Here is a 24,044-nt window from a genome sequence, read left to right as displayed (position 1 = left end):
GTTAATATTTCCATGGAGTTATGAAAACACGGTTTTAGGGTTGGCATGGTTGAAATCGCCAGCCAAAATAAGGAGAGCATCTGGGTGGGCTGTCTGTTGCTCGCTGATGTGCTGGTGGAGTTCATTCAGTGCTGCACTACTGTTGTAAATTGTACCAGCAGTATGGCACTAAATGCCCTCGGCAGGTAGAATGGTCGACATTTTACGACCATAAGCTCCATCAGTGGTGAGCAGTGTTTGCATACCACAACAGCGTTGAGGCACCAGGCATCACTGATAAAAACATAGAGTCGCCCACTGCGAGTCTTCTCTCCCTTGACGAGCGCTCTGTCTGTCCGGAAGCTAGTTAGCTGGGCTAGCTGGATGGCACTTTCTGGTCTGCTGTCGTTCAGCCATGTTTCCACAAACTGTCACATCCTCCTTAGCGCCAGGAGCGCGCCCCTCCCCTCACTGCTCTCCGGACTCACTCACCTGTTGCTCATTTCCTTGATTGTGCCTTCTGGCTATAAAAGCCGCCCGTTCCCGCTCGGTCCGCGCCGGTATATTCAATATTGTTACTCTGTCACCCAGCAGTACGCAGGTTGGTCCCGCATGTCTATTCGGTTGCTTCACCTTCTGTTTTACCCTGCGTGTCTCAGTAAAAGACCTTTCTTGACCATATTGTCTCCATCGTGTATTTCGGATCCAACTCCTTCCCTTTTTTTCGTCGTCCATCGAGTTGTGGCCACTCCTCGAGCCGACGTGACATAATACACCGGCCAACCATGGATCTCGCCGATGGAGACAAGTTCATATCCGCCTTAGCCCATCAGGGGAGCCAGCTGGCGCAAGCGATCACGGAGAACCGCCACATCGCGTCCTCGCTGGCTCAATGCGTACAGGAGGTCGAGACACGCCTCACTACCCTGATGGACCCTCCCTCCCCCCCCGTGAGTAGTCGCGAGCTCTCCCTACCACACCCCTCACGTATGCAGGCGAACCCGGGCGCTGTGCTCAAATTCCTGATGCAGTGCTCGCTGGTTTTTGAACAACAACCCTCCGCCTTCGTTAGCGATGAGGCTAAGGTGGCTTTCGTCACCAGCCTGCTCACGGGCCAGGCTGACTCCTGGGTGTTAAATAATGTCTCTTTCCAGTCAATCAGCAACCCTATCTGAGGATGATCACGCCAAGTTAGCAGACTACCAAAATAAACTTGATGATATATATAGACGAAAAGCAGAGGGAGCATTCATCAGATCCAGGAGGCGTTGGCTGGAAGAAGGGGAAAAATGCTCATCGTACTTCTTTAACTTGGAAAAATCTAAATCTAAAAAGCAAACCATTGACACATTAAAAATTGATAACAAAATTGTTTCAGACTACCACAAAATCTCCTCTTTCTGCTCAAAATTCTATGGTAACCTATATACTTCCAACCATATGCAAGCAGAGCCAGTGTCAATTTTAGAGTCCATTACGTCCAATAAAACTATTAGCATTAATGAGAAAAAATGATGTGATCAACCAATTAATCTAATCGAAGTGCAGGATGCAATTAAGCAGCTCAAGATGAATAAATCTCCTGGAAACGACGGGCTTACTTCAGAATTGTATAAAACCTTCTCTGACCCTTTGGCTCCTTTCCTGCTCAATGTTTTTTTCTGAAAGCATCTCAAAAGGCTCCCTCCCCTGTTCACTCTCTCAAGGTCTTATCTCTCATTCCAAAACCAAAAAAAAGACACACCATCTCTTGAAAACTGGCGCCCTATCTGCCTATTAAATACAGACTATAAAATTTTGGCCTCCATCCTTGCAAACCGAATTAGAAAATCCTTACCGCATATAATTAGTGAAACACAGTCAGGCTTCTTGAGTAAAAGACACATTGCCAATAATGTTCGTCTTGTATTGGATATTCTTGATTATCAGGAACTTATTAACCACAATAGTTTTATTTTATTTCTCGATTTTTACAAAGCCTTTGACACTTTGGAACACCGTTTTATTTTTCAATCACTTAATAAGTTTGGTTTTGGAAACTACTTTACTCAGGCTGTTAAGACACTGTACACCAACTGCAACTCCTCAATACTGCTTAAATTAGGTACGTCCCCTCGCTTCAACGTCTCCCGTGGCATCCGTCAAGGTTGTCCCATTTCTCCCTATTTATTCTTACTTTCAGCACAAATCTTATCACTGTTGGTCACTGAAAGCGAGGTCCAAGGGATTGAAGTAGCGGGCAGGCAGGTTGTGATTAGCCAGGTGGCAGATGACACCACACTCTTCCAGAAAAATCCTGAGCAAATTCCAAAGGCCATAGCTCTGGTTAAAGAGTTTTCCAAAGCGTCAGGTATTTCGCTTAATATAAATAAATGTGTGTTGTTAGCTGTGAAATCATGTAATGAGTCTATGCTATACAACATACCTGTTAAAAATCAAGTGACGTACCTAGGTGTTGTCATAGCCAAAGACGACGAAGAGCGTTGTCATTTGAACCTCGATCCAATAATTGATAAAACCAAGAAGCGCTTTAATCACTGGTTACAAAGGGATCTATCACTAAACGGAAGAATACTGCTAGCAAAAAGTGAGGGAATCTCTCGGTTTGTAGATCCTACAATAGCTTTAAATGTGGATCCAAGCACATGTAAGACAATGGACAAAATAATGTATAACTTTGTATGGAAAAATAAAACTCATTATATAAGAAACTCAGTCATATCCAGGACGTTAAAGGAGGGATGCCTAGATTTTTTGGACTTTACTTCTCTAAACTATACGTTTAAGATTAACTGGCTGCGTAATTATATGTGTAGCCCTGATGCAATCTGGAATTTCATTCCAAAATCCATGTTTTCCCGACTTGGTGGTCTGTCTTTCTTGCTGAAATGTAATTATAAGGTTGAAAATTTGCCTGTTAACCTATCAAAATTTCATAAACAAGTTTTATTAGCCTGGTGCCTAATGTATAAGCATTCTTTCTCTCCGCATTCATGCATGATCTGGAATAACTGTCATATTTTGTACAAAAACAAATCACTGTTTTTGTCGAGATGGATTGACTGGGGTATCATTTATGTAAAGCAACTTTTTAACACAAACAATGTTTTAATGAACTATGCTGAGTTTCTCAATACGCATCAAATCCCTGTGACCCCTAAGGACTTTGCCATCGTTATGGATGCCATCCCAAGTGGTATCATAAGCCTGTTCAAGGGTCACTCCACTACTCCCGACAGACCACCGCCAATTCCAGTGACAGAAACTGCCCTGGGGAAACTCTGTTTCTCATCAATTGCTCGAAATCGGAACCGTGCAATTCGACATTTGTTTCAAAAATCTTTTGTGACGGTTCCCTACGTTGTTCATCACTGGAGAACGTATGTCCCAAATATTCCATGGGAAAAGGTTTGGACCCTCCCATATAAATTTTTGATCACAAACAAACAAAGAGAAATAACCTTTCAACTTTTGCACCGTTGCTATCCTGTTAAACATAAGATACGGTCCTTACAGGATATATCTTGTACATTTTGTGAAGCTGAGCCTGAAACTGCAACTCACCTCTTCTGGGCTTGTCCCGAAACTACTCGCTTCTGGAAACACTTTGTCAAATACGTTCAATGTAAAGTCACTTCTCTGTTCATATTTCATTACAAAGACATGCTGTTTGGATATTACAACAAGACCAACGATAATTATTTTATTATTAATTTATTAGTTTTTCTTGCCAAACATCATATTCATAAATCTAAATTTTGTGGGAGTAAACCCCTATTTGTAATATTTCAAAATGAAATGAAACTATATCAGAAAACAATTCAAACATCTGCCGACCCAAATGCTATCAAAACACATGATTTGTTGATGAAATATGGCATAGGATGATGTGCTTGCCGAATTCATCTGGTGTGTCCCCCCCCTCTCTTTTTTTGTCTATTTCACTATGTTGTGCAGACTCGATGGAATGTTAAAACCCCTGGCACCCCCCTTCCCCCGCTCTCTCTCTCTTCTATTTTGTTCCTATTTCCTGTGCGATCAGGTACTGTCTCATACGCGATTATGTCACCTAATGTATGTTGCCAACTATTTAGAAAATATCAAGTATGCAGAAAGATTTGCTGAGACACACCTCAGATGTACTTTTAGAAGCTCCACAAGCTATTCAAAACCAATGGTTTTGTCTACTTTTGTTGTGTTTTGTTTGCAGTGTTGTTTGTTTCTGTTGCTTTGTATGTTTGCATGCCATTTGAATTAATAATTAAAAAAAAAAAAAAAGACTCCTGGGTGTTGGCCGTCCAGGAGTCCCAGCACGAACTATGCATTTCCTACCCGGACTTTATGGCCGAGTTTCGCCAAGTGTTCCACCACCCGGTCACAGAGTACGAGGCTGAGGGACTACTCCTTGACTGCGTACAAGGAATGCGTTCGGCCGCTGAGTATTCAATCGACCTCCGCATCCTGGCTGCCAGGATGTGGCTACAACGATCGGGCGCTGAGAGGAGTGTTTCGTCGCGGACTGAGCCCCGCTCTCAAAGATGAGTTGACCACCCGCGACGCTGGCACCACCCTCAGCGAGATGATCGATGTAGTCATCTGCCTGGAACATCGCCTCCGGGAGCGGCAGCGGAATCAAGGCACCCAGCGGTCCGGCGAACCCGGAAGCAAGCAGCGGATGACCAAACCCGACGGCGACGAGCAGGCGCGACGCCAGGAGGAGTTCCCCGAGCCGATGCAGGTGGGGAGCGGGGGCGATCGTGCCAACCCCGGGGGTCGTCGCACTCAAGGGCCCCCGCCTCAGACCTCCAGCACCCGTAAGTCCCCGGCCAAACGGCGACCGCGGCGGCCATCTGAGGCGTCGAGGGCGGCGCCCGTCACGCGGTTGGAGTTGGACGCCGAATTATTTGGCCCGTCCAACTCCCAAGCTATACGGCCGTTAGTGGATTCGGGGGCGGACGGGTGCTTTATCGAAACCTAACTGGCAGTGACATTAGGTTGCGGCATCGAGGAACTTAAGATCCCCAAGGAGATTCTGGACCTTGACGGCCGACTGTTAGCCCGGGCTACCGCATCACTCAAACTCCGGCTATCGGGCAACCATGTCGAACACCGCCGGTTTTTATTCATGCCCTCCCGCAACATGTCACTTGTGCGGGGCATCACCTGGTTCAGCGCCCATGATCCTTCCATATCGTGGGAGGGCCCTTACTGCTACATTAACTGTGTACGGTCGGCTACGGCAGGGGGAGATCCCTCCCGTGGCGGCTCGCCCAAAGAGATCTGTCTCAAGGACGTGCCGCGTTTTTATCACGATCCGCGGGAGGCATTCAGCAAAGACAACGCACAATCCCTGCCACCCCACCAACCGTATGACTGCACCGTAGAACTTCAGCCAGGGCCTCCACTACTGGACTCCCGACTATACCACATCTCACACCCGGAACAAGAAGCCCTGCGCACATACATGACTCTTCCCTCGCGGCGGGACTCATCCGACCTTTGCCTTCTCCGCTCGGCGCAGGGTTCTTTTTTATTGAAAAGAAAGATAAGTCCCTGCGTCCGTGTGTCGATTACTGGGGTCTGAACTACATCACCATCTGCAACAAATACTCTCTCCCCGTCATGGATTCGGCCTTCACGCCCCTCTTATCGGCCACATGAAGCTGGATTTGTGTAGCGCATACCATTTGGTTCGCATCAGAGAGGGAGATGAGTGGAAGACTCCATTTGAATACCTGGTGATGCTGTTTTGACTCACCAACGCTCCCGCCTTGTTCCAAAGCCGCATCAATGATGTGCTCAGGGACTTCCTCAACGTATTTGTCTTTGTGTATTTGGACGACATCCTAATCTTCCCTAAATCCGCAGAACATCGGCAGCATGTCCGACGGGTCCTGGCGCAGCTCCTGCAAAACCGGCTCTACGTGACGGCAGAGAAGTGCGAGTTCCACGTCCGCTCTCTGTCTTTTCTAGGGTTCGTTGTGGAGCAGGGGCAACTTCGGGCTGATCCCGCCAAGACCAAAGCGGTGGTAGAATGGCCAACCCCCAAGACTCGCACAGAACTCATCGATTTTTGGGGTTTGCCAACTTCTACCACCGCTTAATCCGCGGTTATAGTCAGATGGCACTTCCCTTAATCTCACGTCCACCAAGGTTCCCTTTAGGTGGACACCCGACGCGGAGGCGGCATTTAACCACCTCCGACGCGCCTTCACCAACCCCCCTGTCTTACGCCACCCTGACCCGCACCACGCGTTCGCGGTAGAGGTTGACGCATCTGAGTCCGGGGTGGGGGCGGTATTATCCCAGTGCTCCCCGGCCAACCAGAAGCTCCACCCATGCACCTTTTTCTCCCGCCACCTCGGCCCTGCGGAAGCCAACTATGATGTGGGGAACCGGGAACTGCTGGCGGTCATCCTGGCACTGCAGGAGTGGAGATACTGGCCAAACACCCCTTCACATCTTCACCGATCATAAGAACCTGGCCGCCATTTGGTCCGCCAAGAGACTCAATTCGCGGCCGCCCGATGGGCACTGTTTCTTACACGCTTCAACTTTACTCTCACCTACTGCCCAGGTTCGCAGAACACCAAGCCTGACGCCTTAGCTCGCATTCACGAGCCGGCAGAGAAGGAGGAGGTGGTCGCCAACATCCTGCCAGCGCAACACATCCTGGGAGCCCTGAGGTGGGAGGTAGAGAAGAAGGTTCAGGAGGCCCATGGGGGTAACCCAATCCCCAAGGGTTGCCCGGTGGATCGCCTATATGACCCCCTACGCACCGAGGTGCTGCACTGGGGACACGCCTCCAGGGTCGCCTGTCACCCGGGGTTCAACAGGACCAGGATCCATCTCATCACCCAGCGGTTCTGGTGGCCGGAGCACAGGAGGGACGTCACGGACTACGTGAAGGCATTCCCCGCCGGTGCCCGTGGGAAGGTCTCCCATCAACCCCCGGCGGGACTTCTCCAGCCGCTACCGGTCCCCTCCCGACCCTGGTCCCACATCTCCCTGGACTTCGCCACCAGACTCCCCCCTTCCCGTGGCAAGACGGTCATCCTCACTGTGGTGGATCGCTTCTCCAAGTCGGGCCACTTCATCCCGTTAACCAGGTTGCCGTCCGCCATCAAGACGGCCCAGCTCCTGGTTAACCACGTCGTCCGTCTCCACGGGATTCCGGCGGACATCGTGTCGGACCGGGGACCGCAGTTCGTGTCCAAGGTATTGAAACGTTTCTGTCGATCCCTAGGGGCCGGCAAGCTTGTCCTCTGGCTACCATCCTCAGTCCAACGGTCAGACGGAGCGCAAAAACCAGGACCTGGAAGCGCCTCCACACTCCGGCTTCGTGGGCTCTCCACTTGCCGTGGGTGGATTACGCACACAATACCCTGGTCTCCTCAGCCACAGCTCGGTCTCCTTTCATGTCCGCCTGTGGTTATCAGTCGCCGCTGTTCCCCACCCAGGAGGGCCAGGTGGCGGTCCCGTACATCCAACACCACCTGAGATGGGCCCATTGCATGTGGAAGGAGACCAAAGCCGCCCTATCGCGCACGGCTTCCCGGAACCTACACATCGCAGATCATCGTCGTCGCCGCCGCCAGGGTCCCTCCCCATCGAGGCCATCCTCAGTCCAGTCTCGGTTAGGCTCCAGCTGCCACTCACGATGAGGATCCACCCGGTCTTCCACGTATCCCTCCTCAAGCCGGTGGAGACCAGTCCCCTAGCTCCGGCACCCGCCCCCCTGCCCCCTCCCCTCCCCCCGGATGGTGGACGGCGACCCAGTCTACACAGTGCGGGAGATATTGGACTCAAGGCGCATTGGCAGGGGATTGCAATACCTGGTCGATTAGGAGGGCTATGAGACCCTCCCAATCGAGCGCACCCCTCCGCCTCCTGCTCTCCGGACTCACCTGTTGCTCATTTCCTTGATTGTGCCTACTGGCTATAAAGGCCCCCCGTTCCCGCTCTGTCCGCGCCGGTGTATGCACTATTGTTACCCTGTCACCCAGCAGTACGCAGGTTGGTTCCGATCGTCTATTCAGTTACTTCACCTTCTTTTACCCTGCGTGTCTCAGTAAAAGACCTTTCTTGAACTTATTGTCTCCATAGTGTATTTCGGATCCAACCCTTTTCCTTTTTTTCATCGTCCATGGAGTTCTGTCGCCACTCCTCGAGCCGACGTGACACAAACAAGGGCACAACAATCACCCAGTTGAGCGGAGAAGTCTTATGTAGTCCATTTTATTGTCCAGCGAGCGTATGTTAGCCAGCGTGATGGTAGGAATGGTCGGCCGGTGGGGGCTAGCCGCGAGCCTAGTGCGCATACCTCCACGCTTCATCCTCTTCTGTTTCCTCATACACCACTTGTGACGCCTCCACTCTGGTTTGGGTACATAAGTGGGGGTCGTGGACCAGACGGGGTCGGTGGACGAGCAGACTCCCGGAGCAATCCGCACTCACGTAGCACTTCTGCATCAGCTGGTTCTGGTTCTAAAAAGGAACTGCCGATGTCACGCAGAACCTCACGGGAGTAAGTACACCTCGAGTGTAGCGAGGCAGACGGAGACGAACATTTACACGAGTGTGACAAACAAAATAAACACAAAAATGCCAATTTGCTGCGAGAGAGAGAGGAGCCGCTGCGTGTTCACACAAATAAATTGTTGTTGAATTGTGATTCCTGGATTTTTCTTTTTTGTTTATCTCTCTCACCATGGACAATTACCTCATCTACAATTAAATTGTCAGACTCCAGGATTTATAAGTCAAAGTCAGCTTTATAGTCAACTATGCTAATATGCATTACATACAGCACAGATGAAATTATTGTATTACTGTCCTCTCGGAGGAGTGGTAGAAATAGAAAAATAGCAGGGTGTCCAAATACATATTTTGTTCAATGGAGTTCAGTGGACAAATTCATGCCAAAAATCAATTTGGAGATAAAACCTTGCAGCACTTGTCAATTTTCAACCATCAAGACTCTGTAAAGAAAATGGACTTTGAATCCAGTTTTTGGTGACGCAAGTTGATTAATTTGGGATTACGTAAAAGACCACAAATACTATTATGAAGCAACTAAAACAGACAGTTCATTTGTAAGGTGAAACAAAATTAAATGTAAAAAACAAAATACATTTTATACTAATTGAATGTATAAATAAACAATGAAAGCATTTTTGTGACTTCTGAAACGTTACATGTATGGGTGCAGTGGTTTGGGATCTCCAACATTCAGTTGTTAGACAAACAGCAGTGGCTTTTTTTGATCCGTTCTTGGACTGCAGCACGTTCTCTGTCATATAGGCCTTGCATGATTCTTTGATAAAGTGCTTTCCTGCTTGTCTAACAACTGACTGTTGGACATCCCAAACCTCTACACCCATACATGTAAAGTTTCAGAAATCACAAAAATGCTGTCATTGTTTATTTATACATTCAATTGGTATAAAATGTATCATCAAGTCGCAGTGCACAGGGAGGGAGTGAGAGACGAAGAGAGATGCAGGAAGAAATCTTAGATGGGAATTCCTGAACCTCTGACTCACCAACGCTCCCGCCTTGTTCCAAAGCCTCATCAATGATGTGCTCAGGGACTTCCTCAACGTATTTGTCTTTGTGTATTTGGACGACATCCTAATCTTCTCTAAATCCGCAGAACACCGGCAGCATGTCCGACGGGTCCTGGCGCGGCTCCTGCAAAACCGGCTCTACGTGACGGCAGAGAAGTGCGAGTTCCACGTCCGCTCTCTGTCTTTTCTAGGGTTCGTTGTGGAGCAGGGGCAACTTCGGGCTGATCCCGCCAAGACCAAAGCGGTGGTAGAATGGCCAACCCCCAAGACTCGCAAAGAACTCATCGATTTTTGGGGTTTGCCAACTTCTACCACCGCTTAATCCGCGGTTATAGTCAGATGGCACTTCCCTTAATCTCACGTCCACCAAGGTTCCCTTTAGGTGGACACCCGACGCGGAGGCGGCATTTAAGCACCTCCGACGCGCCTTCACCAACCCCCCTGTCTTACGCCACCCTGACCCGCACCACGCGTTCGCGGTAGAGGTTGACGCATCTGAGTCCGGGGTGGGGGCGGTATTATCCCAGTGCTCCCCGGCCAACCAGAAGCTCCACCCATGCACCTTTTTCTCCCGCCACCTCGGCCCTGCGGAAGCCAACTATGATGTGGGGAACCGGGAACTGCTGGCGGTCATCCTGGCACTGCAAGAGTGGAGATACTGGCCAAACACCCCTTCACATCTTCACCGATCATAAGAACCTGGCCGCCATTTGGTCCGCGAAGAGACTCAATTCGCGGCCGCCCGATGGGCACTGTTTCTTACACGCTTCAACTTTACTCTCACCTACTGCCCAGGTTCGCAGAACACCAAGCCTGACGCCTTAGCTCGCATTCACGAGCCGGCAGAGAAGGAGGAGGTGGTCGCCAACATCCTGCCAGCGCAACACATCCTGGGAGCCCTGTGGTGGGAGGTCGAGAAGGAGGTTCAGGAGGACCATGGGGGTAACCCAATCCCCAAGGGTTGCCCGGTGGATCGCCTATATGACCCCCTACGCACCGAGGTGCTGCACTGGGGACACGCCTCCAGGGTCGCCTGTCACCCGGGGTTCAACAGGACCAGGATCCATCTCATCACCCAGCGGTTCTGGTGGCCGGAGCACAGGAGGGACGTCACGGACTACGTGAAGGCATTCCCCGCCGGTGCCCGCGGGAAGGTCTCCCATCAACCCCCGGCCGGACTTCTCCAGCCGCTACCGGTCCCCTCCCGACCCTGGTCCCACATCTCCCTGGACTTCGCCACCGGACTCCCCCCTTCCCGTGGCAAGACGGTCATCCTCACTGTGGTGGACCGCTTCTCCAAGTCGGCCCACTTCATCCCGTTAACCAGGTTGCCGTCCGCCATCAAGACGGCCCAGCTCCTGGTTCACCACGTCGTCCGTCTCCACGGGATTCCGGCGGACATCGTGTCGGACCGGGGACCGCAGTTCGTGTCCAAGGTATTGAAACGTTTCTGTCGATCCCTAGGGGCCGGCAAGCTGGTCCTCTGGCTACCATCCTCAGTCCAACGGTCAGACGGAGCGCAAAAACCAGGACCTGGAAGCGCCTCCACCGTCCGGCTTCGTGGGCTCTCCACTTGCCGTCCACTTGCCACTCGGTCTCCTTTCATGTCCGCCTGTGGTTATCAGCCGCCGCTGTTCCCCACCCAGGAGGGCCAGGTGGCGGTCCCGTATATCCAACACCACCTGAGACGGGCCAATTGCATGTGGAAGGAGACCAAAGCCGCCCTATCGCGCACGGCTTCCCGGATTTTTCTTTTTTGTTTATCTCTCTCACCGTGGACAATTACCTCATCTACAATTAAATTGTCAGACTCCAGGATTTCTAAGTGAAAGTCAGCTTTATAGTCAACTATGCTAATATGCATTACATACAGCACAGATGAAATTACTGTATTACTGTCCTCTCGGAGGAGTGGTAGAAATAGAAAAATAGCAGGGTGTCCAAATACATATTTTGTTCAATGGAGTTCAGTGGACAAATTCATGCCAAAAATCAATTTGGAGATAAAACCTTGCAGCACTTGTCAATTTTAAACCATCAAGACGGAATACAATTGATGAGGAACTCGGTAAAATGATTGCAAGTGATTTTCAGCCATTTCAATTGTCAATGACAAAGGATTCAGAAAATATACTCATGATCTCAACCAAGCTGGAAAGCACTTTCTCAAAGAATCATGCAAGGCCTATATGACAGAGAACGTGCCGCAGTCCACTGTGAGTTGATGTAACTTCCCCACCTACTGTTAAAATGCCTGTCATTACAACTCCAAACCCCAATTGTGTAGCAACCTTCGGCAGGCCGGATGAAAAACACCAGGGGTCGATAGTTTGCCCACCTCTGCTCTAAACTGACCAAATGTGTAAATTGGATTGCAAATAGTTGTATGTGCCATGCAACGGGATGGCGACCAGTTAAGGGTGTGCAGCACCTTCGCCCGTTTGCACAAGTGCCCTCAAGAAACAAACAAAACTTGCCAGTTTCCTAGACAACTACTACTGCAAGTCATACATACAGCTTGTGTGTGTCCAAAGAGGCAAATGGGACCAACTTGTGATGGCAAAAATTGGCAAGGTTGGGGGGCGGTGCAACACAACTGATTCAAATAAGCAGGTTCAATGTCAGGCTTCCGCTGAGCTTGCTGATTATCTGATTATTTGAATCAGGTGTGTTGCAACAGGGATACGAGGAAAACATGCAGAACAGTCCTCCAGTCGCAGATTTTGACAACCCTGTTTTAAGGCATCCATTGCTATTTTTTTTCTTTTGCAAGAACCAATCAGTGATGAACACTTACCTTGAAAAAGAGATGAAAGACCTGCTCTCCCATTCCATACTGAAGTCCGGACACCACAACATATGTGGAAAACAATGCTCTGTCCTAAAGTCGCATTAAAAACAGGTTTATTCCACATTTAAGCATTTGTAATGAAAAATATTCGCAGGGCTTAATTGTGTGGAATACAAATTCAACAATAATCTGTGAGAATGGAAGGCCCTCAAGGGGATCTTAAAGGGCCCCTGTTCAAAGTATTGTTAGATAAAAATATGAGACCAGGATGAAACACTGATAACCTACAATGCGTAATACTAAAACAAATCATATTTTTGACAGGGGAAGAAAAATTAACGACTGAGATCATATATAAATATGTTTTAATTTTCTGGCAAATACTTGAAGATTGTATGCTAACACCGTTGGATGGAGGTGTTCATAAACCCAAATTTCCTCTTCCGATTCAATTGTCCTAAAAAAAATGGAGAAAAAATGTCCTAAATAGGGATATATATCAAATATATTTTAATAATCCTCATACTCTGATGCTGCTTATGAAGCCAAACGTGTGACAAGTACAGTCAAACGTCTGGAGAGCCTTTGTGACCCTGACAAAAACCATGACGATCTTTGACACAAATGCAAAATGTCTGCTGCTCAGTTGGATAGGTGCTTTAGTGTCACCATTGTGTGCACAAAACTATGAATAAAACCCAAGCACATAATCACACAGTTACGCAAATATGTCACGTCATTAGCAATTAGTAAATCTTTTGAATGTTTATTATTCCTCATCGCCCCTTTGAGAGAATGACAATTGAAAGAAATATATTTTATTTGTGTTTCAGGGCATGTAACTATGGCAAAGCATCTCATGAAAAATTTTAGTTTTTATATCACTGCTGTAGTACATATTTTAGTTTGTATCCAGTGGTTCCGAAACTAAAGGTAAAAATACATGGAAGATAATAATAATAATAATAATAATAATAATAACGCACCATCTTGCCTATTTTTCCAACAATTTTCTCCAGTTCAAGGTGTTTTTTAAAGTTTGGATGAGCTTTTCTTCTTCTGAAATCATCGTCAGTAAACGGGAGCTCCAGCTCATCCTATGTCAAAAAATAAAAGGGAAGTCACTTTATTATACTAATATGGCAAGACTCAGCAACTTGTTTATTTTTTAAGCTGAAATGGACAGCCGCGTACAATCTTTCAAAAGAACTCTGGCGGGAAGTAATGACACGCGACACATTGTCTGTTTTATATATATATATATATATATATATATATATATATATATATATATATATATATATATATATATATATATATATATATATGTCTGATGTTTTATATATATATATATACATATATACACACATATATACACACACACATATATACATACACACACACACACACACACACACACACACACACACATATATATATATATACGTATATATATATATCCACACTTTTCGCCTTACACACACTGTCTGGGAACCAATTAAGTATATATATATATATATATATATATATATACGGCTTGTGTACAGTCTCAGGGTGCTGGACTTGGGACTTGGGATGGAACCCTCCGTGCATGGTGAATATATATATATATATATATATATATATATATATATATATATATATATATATATATATATATATATATATATATATATATATATATATATATATATATAATTACAAAGAGACAGATGAATGACTTTTTGGACTGGTGCCAAGAGAATCACCTCAAGATCAACCCCGGGGAAAACAAGGAATTATGGATTTCTACAAGAAACAGTCATCACCTGTATCAATGTTGAACATGCTGTGTACGAAAATAAACAGGGTGACCTCCTAAAAGTACCTGAATGCTCTACTCAACTTGATCGGTCGATAAATATGGACGTCCTGATCAGTAAGGGACACAGCCGCTTCCTACTCAGGATATTGTGGTCTTTTGGGATTCAGGTGTGACTGGTTAAAGGACAACTGACACCATTTCCTAACTGACATCAGAAAAACGTTTTATAGCATCTAAAATAAAACGTTGTATAGCATCTAAAATACCCAAAACACGCAGGCTGATATATTTAGTCAAATGCAAAGCACCGATAAATATGACTTAGTGTCCCAAAACTGCCACAAAATGAGTTCTAAAACTGAACAGATTCAGAACGTCCCGACCCTTGTTCGTGACGTCTCGATTGGTCACACACTGCCTTGCTCCAGAATCAAAACAATGGCTTCAGAGAGTTCAGATTCAGAGGAAATGCTTTCTTGTGACTTATCGAGTTTTGAATATGACTCCAATATAGTGCCCATAAAATGCACAAGATGGCGCACACGCTCTGTTGGAAATGTCTGATTTGTCTGCTGGGAATTTGTGTAAATTTACACATTCTTCATGCGTGTAACCACAATTGGCTGCGACACACAATGATTCACCATCGCGTTATTTATGTAATTTTCCTTCGAATTTCGCCATCAACACGATGTTTTCAGACCAAACAAAGTACCCAAAATGCATTGTGTGTCGCTTTCTCTGTCACGGGCGGTCCCTCCGTGATGTCACATAGGGGTTGTCATCTACTCGAAAATAAGACTTCCTGAATATTCAGCGCAAGTTTAAAAACGTAAAATGAAGCTATATGCCGTGGAATCTTTGTAAAATACACTCAGAAAAAGTAATTTGAAGTGATTTTACAAATTATCGACACAACTTGTCCGGAGGCGTCGGTTGTCCTTTAAGACCTTCTATGACTCTCCCGTGGCCTCGGCCATCTATTATGTCATTCTTTGCTGGTCAGGTAGCATCACAGCACGGCACACAGAGAGACTGGAGCCATGAGTGCACGTTCTGTTCTGGGCGGCTCCATGGACTCTCTGGAGGAGGCGGGCAACAGGAGGATGCTACCGAAACTAAAAGCTATGATGGATAGCCCTTCCCACCCATTCAGCCCACATTGACAGCACTGGGTCACTCCTTCAGCCAGAGACTGTTACACCCGTGCTGCAAGAAGGAGAGATACCACCTGCTTACTACTGACTGCTGTCAGGCTTCTGAATAATAGCATCTGAAACCTGGACTCATACCAATCCAGACATTGTAAATAGCACAGCCACATTATGCAGCATATACAGATGCTCCCTCTAATTGTATATTTTTACTGCATTCTGGATTGTGTACAGTTCTATTTCACTTTTGTGCATGCAAGACTGTGATTATTCTTTGTGACCCCCTACCACAACCCCTATTCAATTTTGCTGCTGTAGATCGCACATTTCTCCATCGTGGGACAAAGGTTCTTATGATTGAAAACCAGTTTATGACCAAACTGACAAAACCCAAAAAGCCACTGGACTCCACTTGGCTTCCTGACACGAGGAAGTGACACTTTTATGGCACATTCATTGAGAGCAAACATATTTGTTGTGATTTACGCAAAACTGGCAGATTTTTTGTTGTTGTTGTTGTTGTTTCTGTATCGTGAATTAGCCTTCAATCATGTGCTTATAAAATTATTTAGGATTTTGAACAAATCAGTGCGTTGTGGAGCACAGAAACAAATTCTGATTTTGATTCTGATTCAGACAGTATCGTCTGCAATCTTCAGAGTTCGACATTTTGGTGTGCAGTTAATGTATTCTGTAATATGTAAACAGCAGACTATTTAGAAAATACTTACAGAACTGATTGTCTCACTGCATGCCCAAGTCATCACTGTAGAAATGAGGATAAAACACTTTGGTCGCTGAAAATGTGTTTTTTGATCATGTAAAGCTGCAAATACACAAAACAGAAAACAGAAAAAAAATTTGCTTGGCAATGCCTAAAATTGTGCAATCAGTTGTACCAATTTCAATTTCATTAGCCATATAGCGTATTTGTCTCAGTCACTGTTGGGTCAAATCGTGAATTCTGTTTCATTATACAGTGGGGCCTTGGCTTACGAACTTAATTGGTTCCTAGACAGCGTGTGTAAGGCGAAAAGTGTGTATCTCAAAAATTAATTTCCCAAAGGAAACCATTAAAATGAGAATAATCCGTTCCCAACACTCCATAAAATATAATTTTCAACTAAATAAGCGTGAAAACTACACACAATAGTGTATACCTTAGTCTATGTATAATAAACGTGATATTGTATTGTAATGAAAGAAATACACTTCACTATATAATAAAGTCACTTTATTTACATTTACAATGGTCGGTGATGGCTCTTAATTGACACCTGTTGCTTTTCTGACTTGTAAGGTCGTACGAAACTGAGGCATCACATTATCATTCATCATGTTGATGATTCTCATACGCATAGTCTTTTCTGGATGGAACTGTTCAATAAAAGCCTGCACATCATTCCACTTAGCAGCAAACTCCTCTTCGCCCTCAGATGACAACTCCTGAATGGCTTGCTTCTGCATGTCCTCTTGAAGGCAAATCAAATCCTCTGTGTTGAAGACCTCTTTATGGTCAGCAACAAGCTCCTCGATGTCATCTGCATCCACTTCGAGTCCCGTAGGTGCTGTCAGAGATTTTATTACAAAAAAAGGCGCAAGTCCGATGATTCCACGGACCCGGAATGACGTGACAAAAGAAATCGGGTGGGGGCGATCCGTCCAGCCTCTCAAGCTAGGCAAAATAAAATGGCACACGGGGGTGCAAAAACCTGCGATCCCGGAAAGCAACAAACTTACGCGATCGTGGCTAACAATCACCTTGGGTGAAGCTGTCACATGCGAGTTGACAGTAAGGGGCGGGGCTGCCTCTCCCTGAACTCGTATCTCGACCGTATCCTGGACTATTTCTACGGTGTGTGAGTTTGCCGGTCCAAGGTGTTTACCTGCGTCCGGTAAATTATCATTTTCTTCCGGGATTGTGAAATTTTTGCACCCCCGTGTGCCATTTGCGCATTTAAGTGAAGTAGGTCGGTCGGATCACCCTCTAACTCCCTACTCGCTGTGTTTTTAGATTTCTTTCGTTTTTTATATTCCTGGTCCACGTGTTTATCGGACGAGCACCTTTTGTTCGAGAATAAAACAGTAAGATCGTCCGTCTCTGTTGTCTGCATTCGGATTTTCCCCTACGCTCCGACAAGTCAGCCACCGTCATCCTCGCTCGGAGCATGAAAGAAGCAAACTCTTGTGCTGGCAAGTCCTAGATACTGGCGAGGCACGAGGCGTCATAATCATGTCACTGGTGAGGTGACATCGACTCATTGAAATGTCCCAGTATCGGTGATTAGGGGATTGACAGCAGCTAGCGGAAGTCGGGAGCGGTGGCCCCGCCCCAGCTGTCAACTCGCACGTGACAAGTTCGGTGTCATTAGTCACGTGACAGCATCGAGTAAATAACGCCTTTGTGTCAAGCTTTGTTGCAAAGAATGGTAGCAATGGTGGACTTAGCATATTGGTACCGGGCTCTTTATTTGTAGAATGGTAGTAGAAAGTTACTCTCAGGGAAGTGACACACAGCGTGGGAAACGTGTCAGGCTGAGATTCACATGAAAGCCGCGGTGCGCACCTGTGACGCCACAAACGCACACCTCCTTCGTGTTTCTCAATGATCTCCGTCTTCTCCTCGACTGTAATTTTGTTTTGTGTCTTCTTCGGCTGAACACAAGCCTGTGGTGGGGTCTTTTTCGGTCCCCTAACAGCAAAAGTATCGTTGAAGACGCTCGACATGTGCAGAAACATGCACAACACAAGCACTGAACGTTACACCACCCTCGACTTTATGAAACCCTCACCCCGAGGGGTCAACAAAAAAAAGTCCTCCAGTCGCTGTGGCCTTCGTCTCCATCTCTGTGGTCGACCTGGCTGTGGCTCGGTTCCCCCCTGCACTGGCTCTCTCGGGGCTAACCACATTACCTGACGTGGACGAAGCAGACCCCGCCTCAAATACAGGAATACCGCTGACCCGGTAGGGGGCCAACCTGTCCTGATGTAGGGCAACTTTCCTGCCCCTGGGGGCGACCGGCACCCGATAAACAACCTCCCCCACCCGCTCGAGTACCCGATAAGGGCCATCCCAGTGGCTGTCTAGTTTGGGACAGCGGCCTTTTTTTCGTTTGGGCGTATACAATTATGACGTGTCCGCACGTCATAATTCCACTTTTGCCGTGTTACGGCTTTCTCCAGCTGGTCCCGTGCGAATGCATGCGCTGCCTCCAGCTGATACTGCAGTCGACGGGCATACTCTAGTCCGGAGTGGTCCTCTTGGCCACCTGGTGGTCTTCCAAACGCCATTTCTGCCGGTGTCCGTATTTCCCGGCCCAGCATCAGCAGAGCAGAGGTACAGCTGGTGGAACTCTGAACCGCTGACCGATAAGCCATTAGCACCAGTGGGATGTGCCTGTCCCAGTCATGTTGGTGTGTGGAGGCGAGGATGGCGAGCTGCTGTTGCATGGTGCGGTTGAATCGTTCCACAAGTCCATCACTCTGCGGATGCAAGGGAGTGGTGCACGTCTACTGCATGTCAAGGCGTTCACACAGAGCAGCGAACACCCTGGACTCAAAATTTCGGTCTTGGTCACTGTGGATGATATCTGCAGTTCCAAACCAGCAGAACATGCCCTCCAGTAGCGCATCAGCCACTGTTTCCGCCTCTTGGTCTGACAGTGCGTATGCCTCTGGCCACTTGGTAAAATAGTCCATCGCACACAGCACGTAGCGATTCCCTCTGTCTGTCACAGGGAAAGGGCCCATGATGTCCACAGCAACTCTCTCCATGGGCGCACTAACCCTTTGTTTCTGAAGTGGTGCGTGCGATTGGGCTTGAAGTCCTTTGTAGGCCACGCACTCATCACAGCGCAAACAGAAGTCCTTTACGTCCCGTCGGTGCTGCCCCCAATAGAAGAGTTGGCGTAGCCGTCGGAAGGTCTTTGTGCTGCCAAAGTGTCCCGAGCCTGTGCCCCCATGACATGCTCTCAACACCGTCTCTCTGAGAGCTCTTGGCACGACCACCTGCCATCTCCCTTCCCCGGTGGCAGGTTCTTTCCAGGCTCGCTGCAGCACGCCGTCCTTGATGCGTAACCCATCAAACTTGCTCCAAAGGCCTTTGGAAGCCACAGAGAGTCCAATCACGCCTTGCCAGGGCGGCCTCCTGCCACTCTGGACCCACTGCCGCACGGGGTTGAGATCGTGTTCCTCCTCTTGTTTTGAAGCCCACTCTGCAGTGTCCACATCCTCTAGGGTGCAGCATGTCGGCACAGCAGCAGCCGCTTTCTCGCAAAGCTCCAACTCCGTGGCATCTCGCCGGTCGCAATAGCTGCAGCTACTAATGGAACACGGCCGCCGGGAAAGGGCATCTGCATTGGCGTGCTGAGCCCCAGCCGAATGCACCACAGTGAAGTGGAATGCTTACAGCTCCTCGAGCCACCGTGCTACTTGGCCTTCTGGTTCCCTGAACGACGTCAACCACTGCAGTGCGGCGTAATCTGTTCTGATGATGAAGGGCACGCCACACAGGTAGTAATTGAAGTGGCGTGTCGCCAGAACAACTGCTAGCAGTTCACGTCTTGTAACGCAGTAGCGTCGTTCACTTTTATGAAAGTGCGGCTGAAATAGGCGACCAGTCGCTCACCTTCCGGCCCCACCTGCGACAACACTGCCTCCATTCCAACATTGCTCACGTCCGTATCCAGCAAAAAAGGCATGGATCGATCAGGAAGGGTAAGGACGGGAGCGTTCATGAGGGCTCTTTTTAGGCTGGAGAATGCCTCCTGACAATCCGGCAGCCACACGAAGGCGGAACAAGGGTGCTCCAATACAAGAAAATCCTTTAACAAACCACCTGTAGTACGAGGCTAGTCCCAAAAAGCTTTTTAACTGCTTCTGGTACCTTGGTACTGGCCAGTCTTTGATTGTGCGGACTTTCTCCTCCAGCGTGCTGATGCCCTTACCGTCCACTAGATGGCCCATGAACTCCACCTTCTGCTGCATGAAGTGCCACTTATCTGGGTGCAGTTTCAGCCCAGCTGCTGCAATCTTCCCCAGCACCAGTCTCAGAGATTCCATTGCAGGCACTTTTGCCTCGGAATGTTTGTGAGTACTGTGTCCATCAAATGCGCAAATGTCCCTGCTGCACTGAATAGGCCAAAACTCATGACCTTAAACTGCCAGTGTCCTCAGGTGGTGCAGAATGTCGTCTTGGGTTTGGACTCTGTGGTGTCAGTAGCCACTCCGCAGGTCAAGTGATGAGTACCACGCAGAACCCAAGACCAGATCCAAGGTCTCGTCTACGCGTTGTAGTGGGTAGCTGTCTTTCTTTGTCACCTTATTGAGCGGTCTGTAGTCCACACAAAACCACGATTTGGTGCTCTTTTTCTTGGGGACCATGACCTCGCCAGACGCCGTCGGACTGTCGGAGGGCTCAATGATCCCTACCTTGAGCATGTCACGGATCTCTTGATCTGCGGCCTCCTGCTGGGCTAGAGGCAGGCGTCGAGTATGAACCTTCACTGGTCGCACGTCACCCGTGTCGATGTGGTGCTCGACCAAGTGAGTGAAGCCCACCTCATTCTCACTGAGCTCAAAAACGTTATTAAATTCCCACAGTACCTGCCATAACTGCTCCTGCTGCTCGACAACTAAGCCATCACAGTTCTTCTCCCAAATGGACCGGATAGCCCAGGTCCGGCTCTGTGCTGGTTGACCCGGGGTCAAATTCACTGACATGGCTGGGTTGGATGAAGTTGGCCCCCACGGTGAGCTGTCCATCACAGGGTGAGCGAACTATACCCGATCTATCGTCGAAAGTTGAGGAGTCAGCACTGCTGCTGGCTTGGTCTGGCTGGTTTGGGTCATCAGTGCATCCGTGCTCTCTGCTGATGGTTCTGCCGTGTTGATGGCCACCTCTGGTGCACTCTGCCGAGACGCCGTGATCAGCTCCACATGCTGACCGCTCGGCAGGGCGAGCACTCCAGCTCCCAAGAAAACGACACATTTTGCGGCTTTTAAAACATCCCGTCCCAAGATACAGTGGTCACTCACGTCAGCTACCCAAGCTGAGTGGGTTGTCGACAAACCCCCCAGAGTGAAAACAAATGTCCCTTCACCTTGCATCTTGGCCGTTTCGCCGGTCACGGTCCTCAGTTTTGTGAGGGTCAATTTTAAGACGGTTCCCGCTGGAACAACGTCAGGCCTCACAATTGTGGCTGAGGACCCAGTGTCCATCAAGGCTGTACAGGAAATGTCCCCAATTTGCACTTGAACATGACTGGGGTCCCCCACGTCTGTCCACCCCACCATGATCGCTTTCTCTCCGCGTGCAGATTGCAATTTACGGCTACTCACTGGAGGAGTCCGCGTTGACCGGGCTACGCAGACCCTTTCCCGTTTCCCTGGTGGTTCAACATCTTTGGGCAGCGTCGCAGTAGATGACCTGACTGGCCACACCCCCAGCAGACAGCAGGGCGAGCACGTCGACCACTTCCTTCCTCCCATTGAGCTGGGCGGGTATTTATTGCACACACCAGCTCATTCACCCACGCTGGCCGGCACTCCTCACCTTCTGACAGCGAGGGAAGGCCACAGTCGGTCTTCCTCCTCTGGCTGCGATCTCCCTCTCCGTAGCTAGAGCGAGTGCTTCTCTGAGCGCCGCTGGGTGGACAAGCTGGACGTGCAGGCGCAGTTCATCCGGTCTGAGTTGTTGGATGAACTGGTAACGGATAAGTTCATCTTGGATGACCTTTGGCATCCCAGCATATGCCCGCCGGCCGAGGCTCTCGATCTCATGGGCAAGACAAGGCAGCGGCTCCCCAGGATGTCGATCACGCTGTTTTATCTCGCAGCGCAAGGAGTCCTTCAAATTAAACTCCCCGAAACGCCTCTGTAAGGTGCCCACCAGCGCGCTGTAATTGAGTGACTCACCGGGGCTCAGTTTCAGGGGGGGCCAAGCCATCCCCAGGGCGCCGCCATCAATGTTTATGTCACCCCTTGTGGCCGCTACATCCCGGCGTGGCGCCGTGATGGCGAGTTCGCGGTCACTTCGGCACGGATTGCCAGCATAATCATCATAAACATGACCTCGCTCTGTGCCACTTGACACTGGCATAGCTATCACGCATAGCACTGCTTCTTCCTTTACCTTTATCGCAGCCAGGTCGCCGTGCTATAAGCGAGTCGATCGTTTAATAACAAAACTTAGCAGTTTTAACAAACAAACAGGAGCTGTTGTTACGCCACAACTCACGCGCAGATATTCCCTCAGGCACTCTGCCCTACCCCCGTTGTCAGGTCCTCCCTTCTCTCCTGTGTGTCGTCATGCGACCCCAACAAGCCAAGCCCCCAAACATGCACGACACAAGCACTGAACGTTACAATACACCCACACACACACACACACACACACACACGCACACGCACACGCACACACACACACACACACACACACACATACACACACACACAGGCACACACAAACACATCCTCATGTTTGCCTACCTGTGACTGCCCAATGGGCTTCATCTACCTGCTCATGATACCCAGTAATGTTGTAGATGATGATGTCACATTCCATCAGTTTTTGTAGGAGGGTTTCCCGACTCGGGCACTATCAAACAAAATAGTATGAGGTAGTTAGCTACATTTCTTCAGTTTGTGGCGTTTTTGTTTTATGTATAACTTTAGCTAGTACTTACAATGTATGCTTCCAACACAGTGGGGCTGATAACATCTGTAACATTTAAACTAGTCCCGACGACCTTATAATTTTGTGACTCAGAGTCTCTTGATCTAAATGTCAGACTTTCTTTTTCAGACGAGCCATCAGTTTCAAAGTCAGGTTTGGAAAGACACTGTCAAGAATATCGAAACTTTAAGACATATTTCAAGTTTTAAGTATCCATGTATGAAGTATTTACCTTTGCAATACATTTAGACGTGAATGAGTCAATGTCGTTGATAAATACAAGTTTGTCTCCTCGTTTGTCCATTTTTCAATCTGCGGGAATCGAAAGCAACTTCCGGGTTTTTGTTATTTTGCGTTGCCATGGTGAAGTTAAACAGACACCCAGTTCAGTAAGGCAAGCGAAAAGGGTCATATAACATAAAGGCGCCTTTTGAATTACCGCGTGCGATACGCCCCTTTAACTCGCGGTGAATGATGTTTATCATGAAAAGCCCGATTTATTATTAATAAAAGCCGTTAGGCGTTTTCAATGCCCCGTTTTTACATATTTGCTCCACATGTAGTTTAAAGCATCAGATATGAAATCAGTCCCATCACGATCTGTAATTTATCAATTCATAATCAATGTTGTACATATTCGTCAACTGTTTTTTTTTTATATTTTGCCTGAAAAATACTCAACGATTCACACGATACGATCACAACAGTCAGGCGTTTTCACATCTGTCAACCATAGGCGGTTGGGCTAACGAGTTGATTGATGATTTCCTTTATTCGTAAATTTGTTAGTAGTCAGTTCTCCCAGGCAAGTGACGGCAGACGAAACGTGTCCAAGAGCTTGATCGTGGCGTGGAGTCGAGCAAGTCGTATCGCAGTGCTGCGATCTCCGTCGACGCCCGGCATGAGCCAGGCGTGCCTGTGCGGGTCTCTGCAAGTCTATGTAAGTCTGTGTGAGTCTGTGTGAGTCTATGTGAGTCCGATTGTCTGTCGACGCGAGGTGCGCTACTTATACAGCACTCCCGCGTCAGGGTATATGCGACAGGCTGACGCACTTGAAAGACTTGAAAGGTGC

General features: G+C 48.1%; 1 protein-coding gene across 5 annotated transcripts in view; it reads right to left on the bottom strand.

Moving 5' to 3' along the window:
• ak7b (adenylate kinase 7b) overlaps positions 1-23,324 on the bottom strand; it is a 135,148-nt gene extending 111,824 nt beyond the window's left edge. For 4 of the 5 annotated variants that reach the window (XM_089003875.1, XM_089003876.1, XM_089003878.1 and 1 more), the window contains exons 1-6: positions 23,205-23,324; positions 22,983-23,138; positions 22,786-22,894; positions 16,029-16,123; positions 13,326-13,436; positions 12,346-12,429 (exon numbers count right to left, since the gene is read on the bottom strand). In XM_089003875.1, coding sequence (XP_088860001.1) covers positions 12,346-12,429; positions 13,326-13,436; positions 16,029-16,123; positions 22,786-22,894; positions 22,983-23,138; positions 23,205-23,276 — 627 coding nt within the window. In that variant the 5' untranslated portion in view covers positions 23,277-23,324. The remainder of the gene's footprint in view (positions 1-12,345; positions 12,430-13,325; positions 13,437-16,028; positions 16,124-22,785; positions 22,895-22,982; positions 23,139-23,204) is intronic. The other variant, XM_089003877.1, reaches the window with a different exon arrangement.
• Positions 23,325-24,044: the final 720 nt, after the last annotated feature.

The sequence above is a fragment of the Hippocampus bargibanti genome, linkage group LG09 (genome assembly GCF_051943395.1).
Source record: "Hippocampus bargibanti isolate YZ-2025 linkage group LG09, ASM5194339v1, whole genome shotgun sequence".
Taxonomy (NCBI): Eukaryota; Metazoa; Chordata; class Actinopteri; order Syngnathiformes; family Syngnathidae; genus Hippocampus; species Hippocampus bargibanti.
Note: the sequence above shows the minus strand (reverse complement) of the source record. Positions and strands in the feature narration are given on the sequence as shown.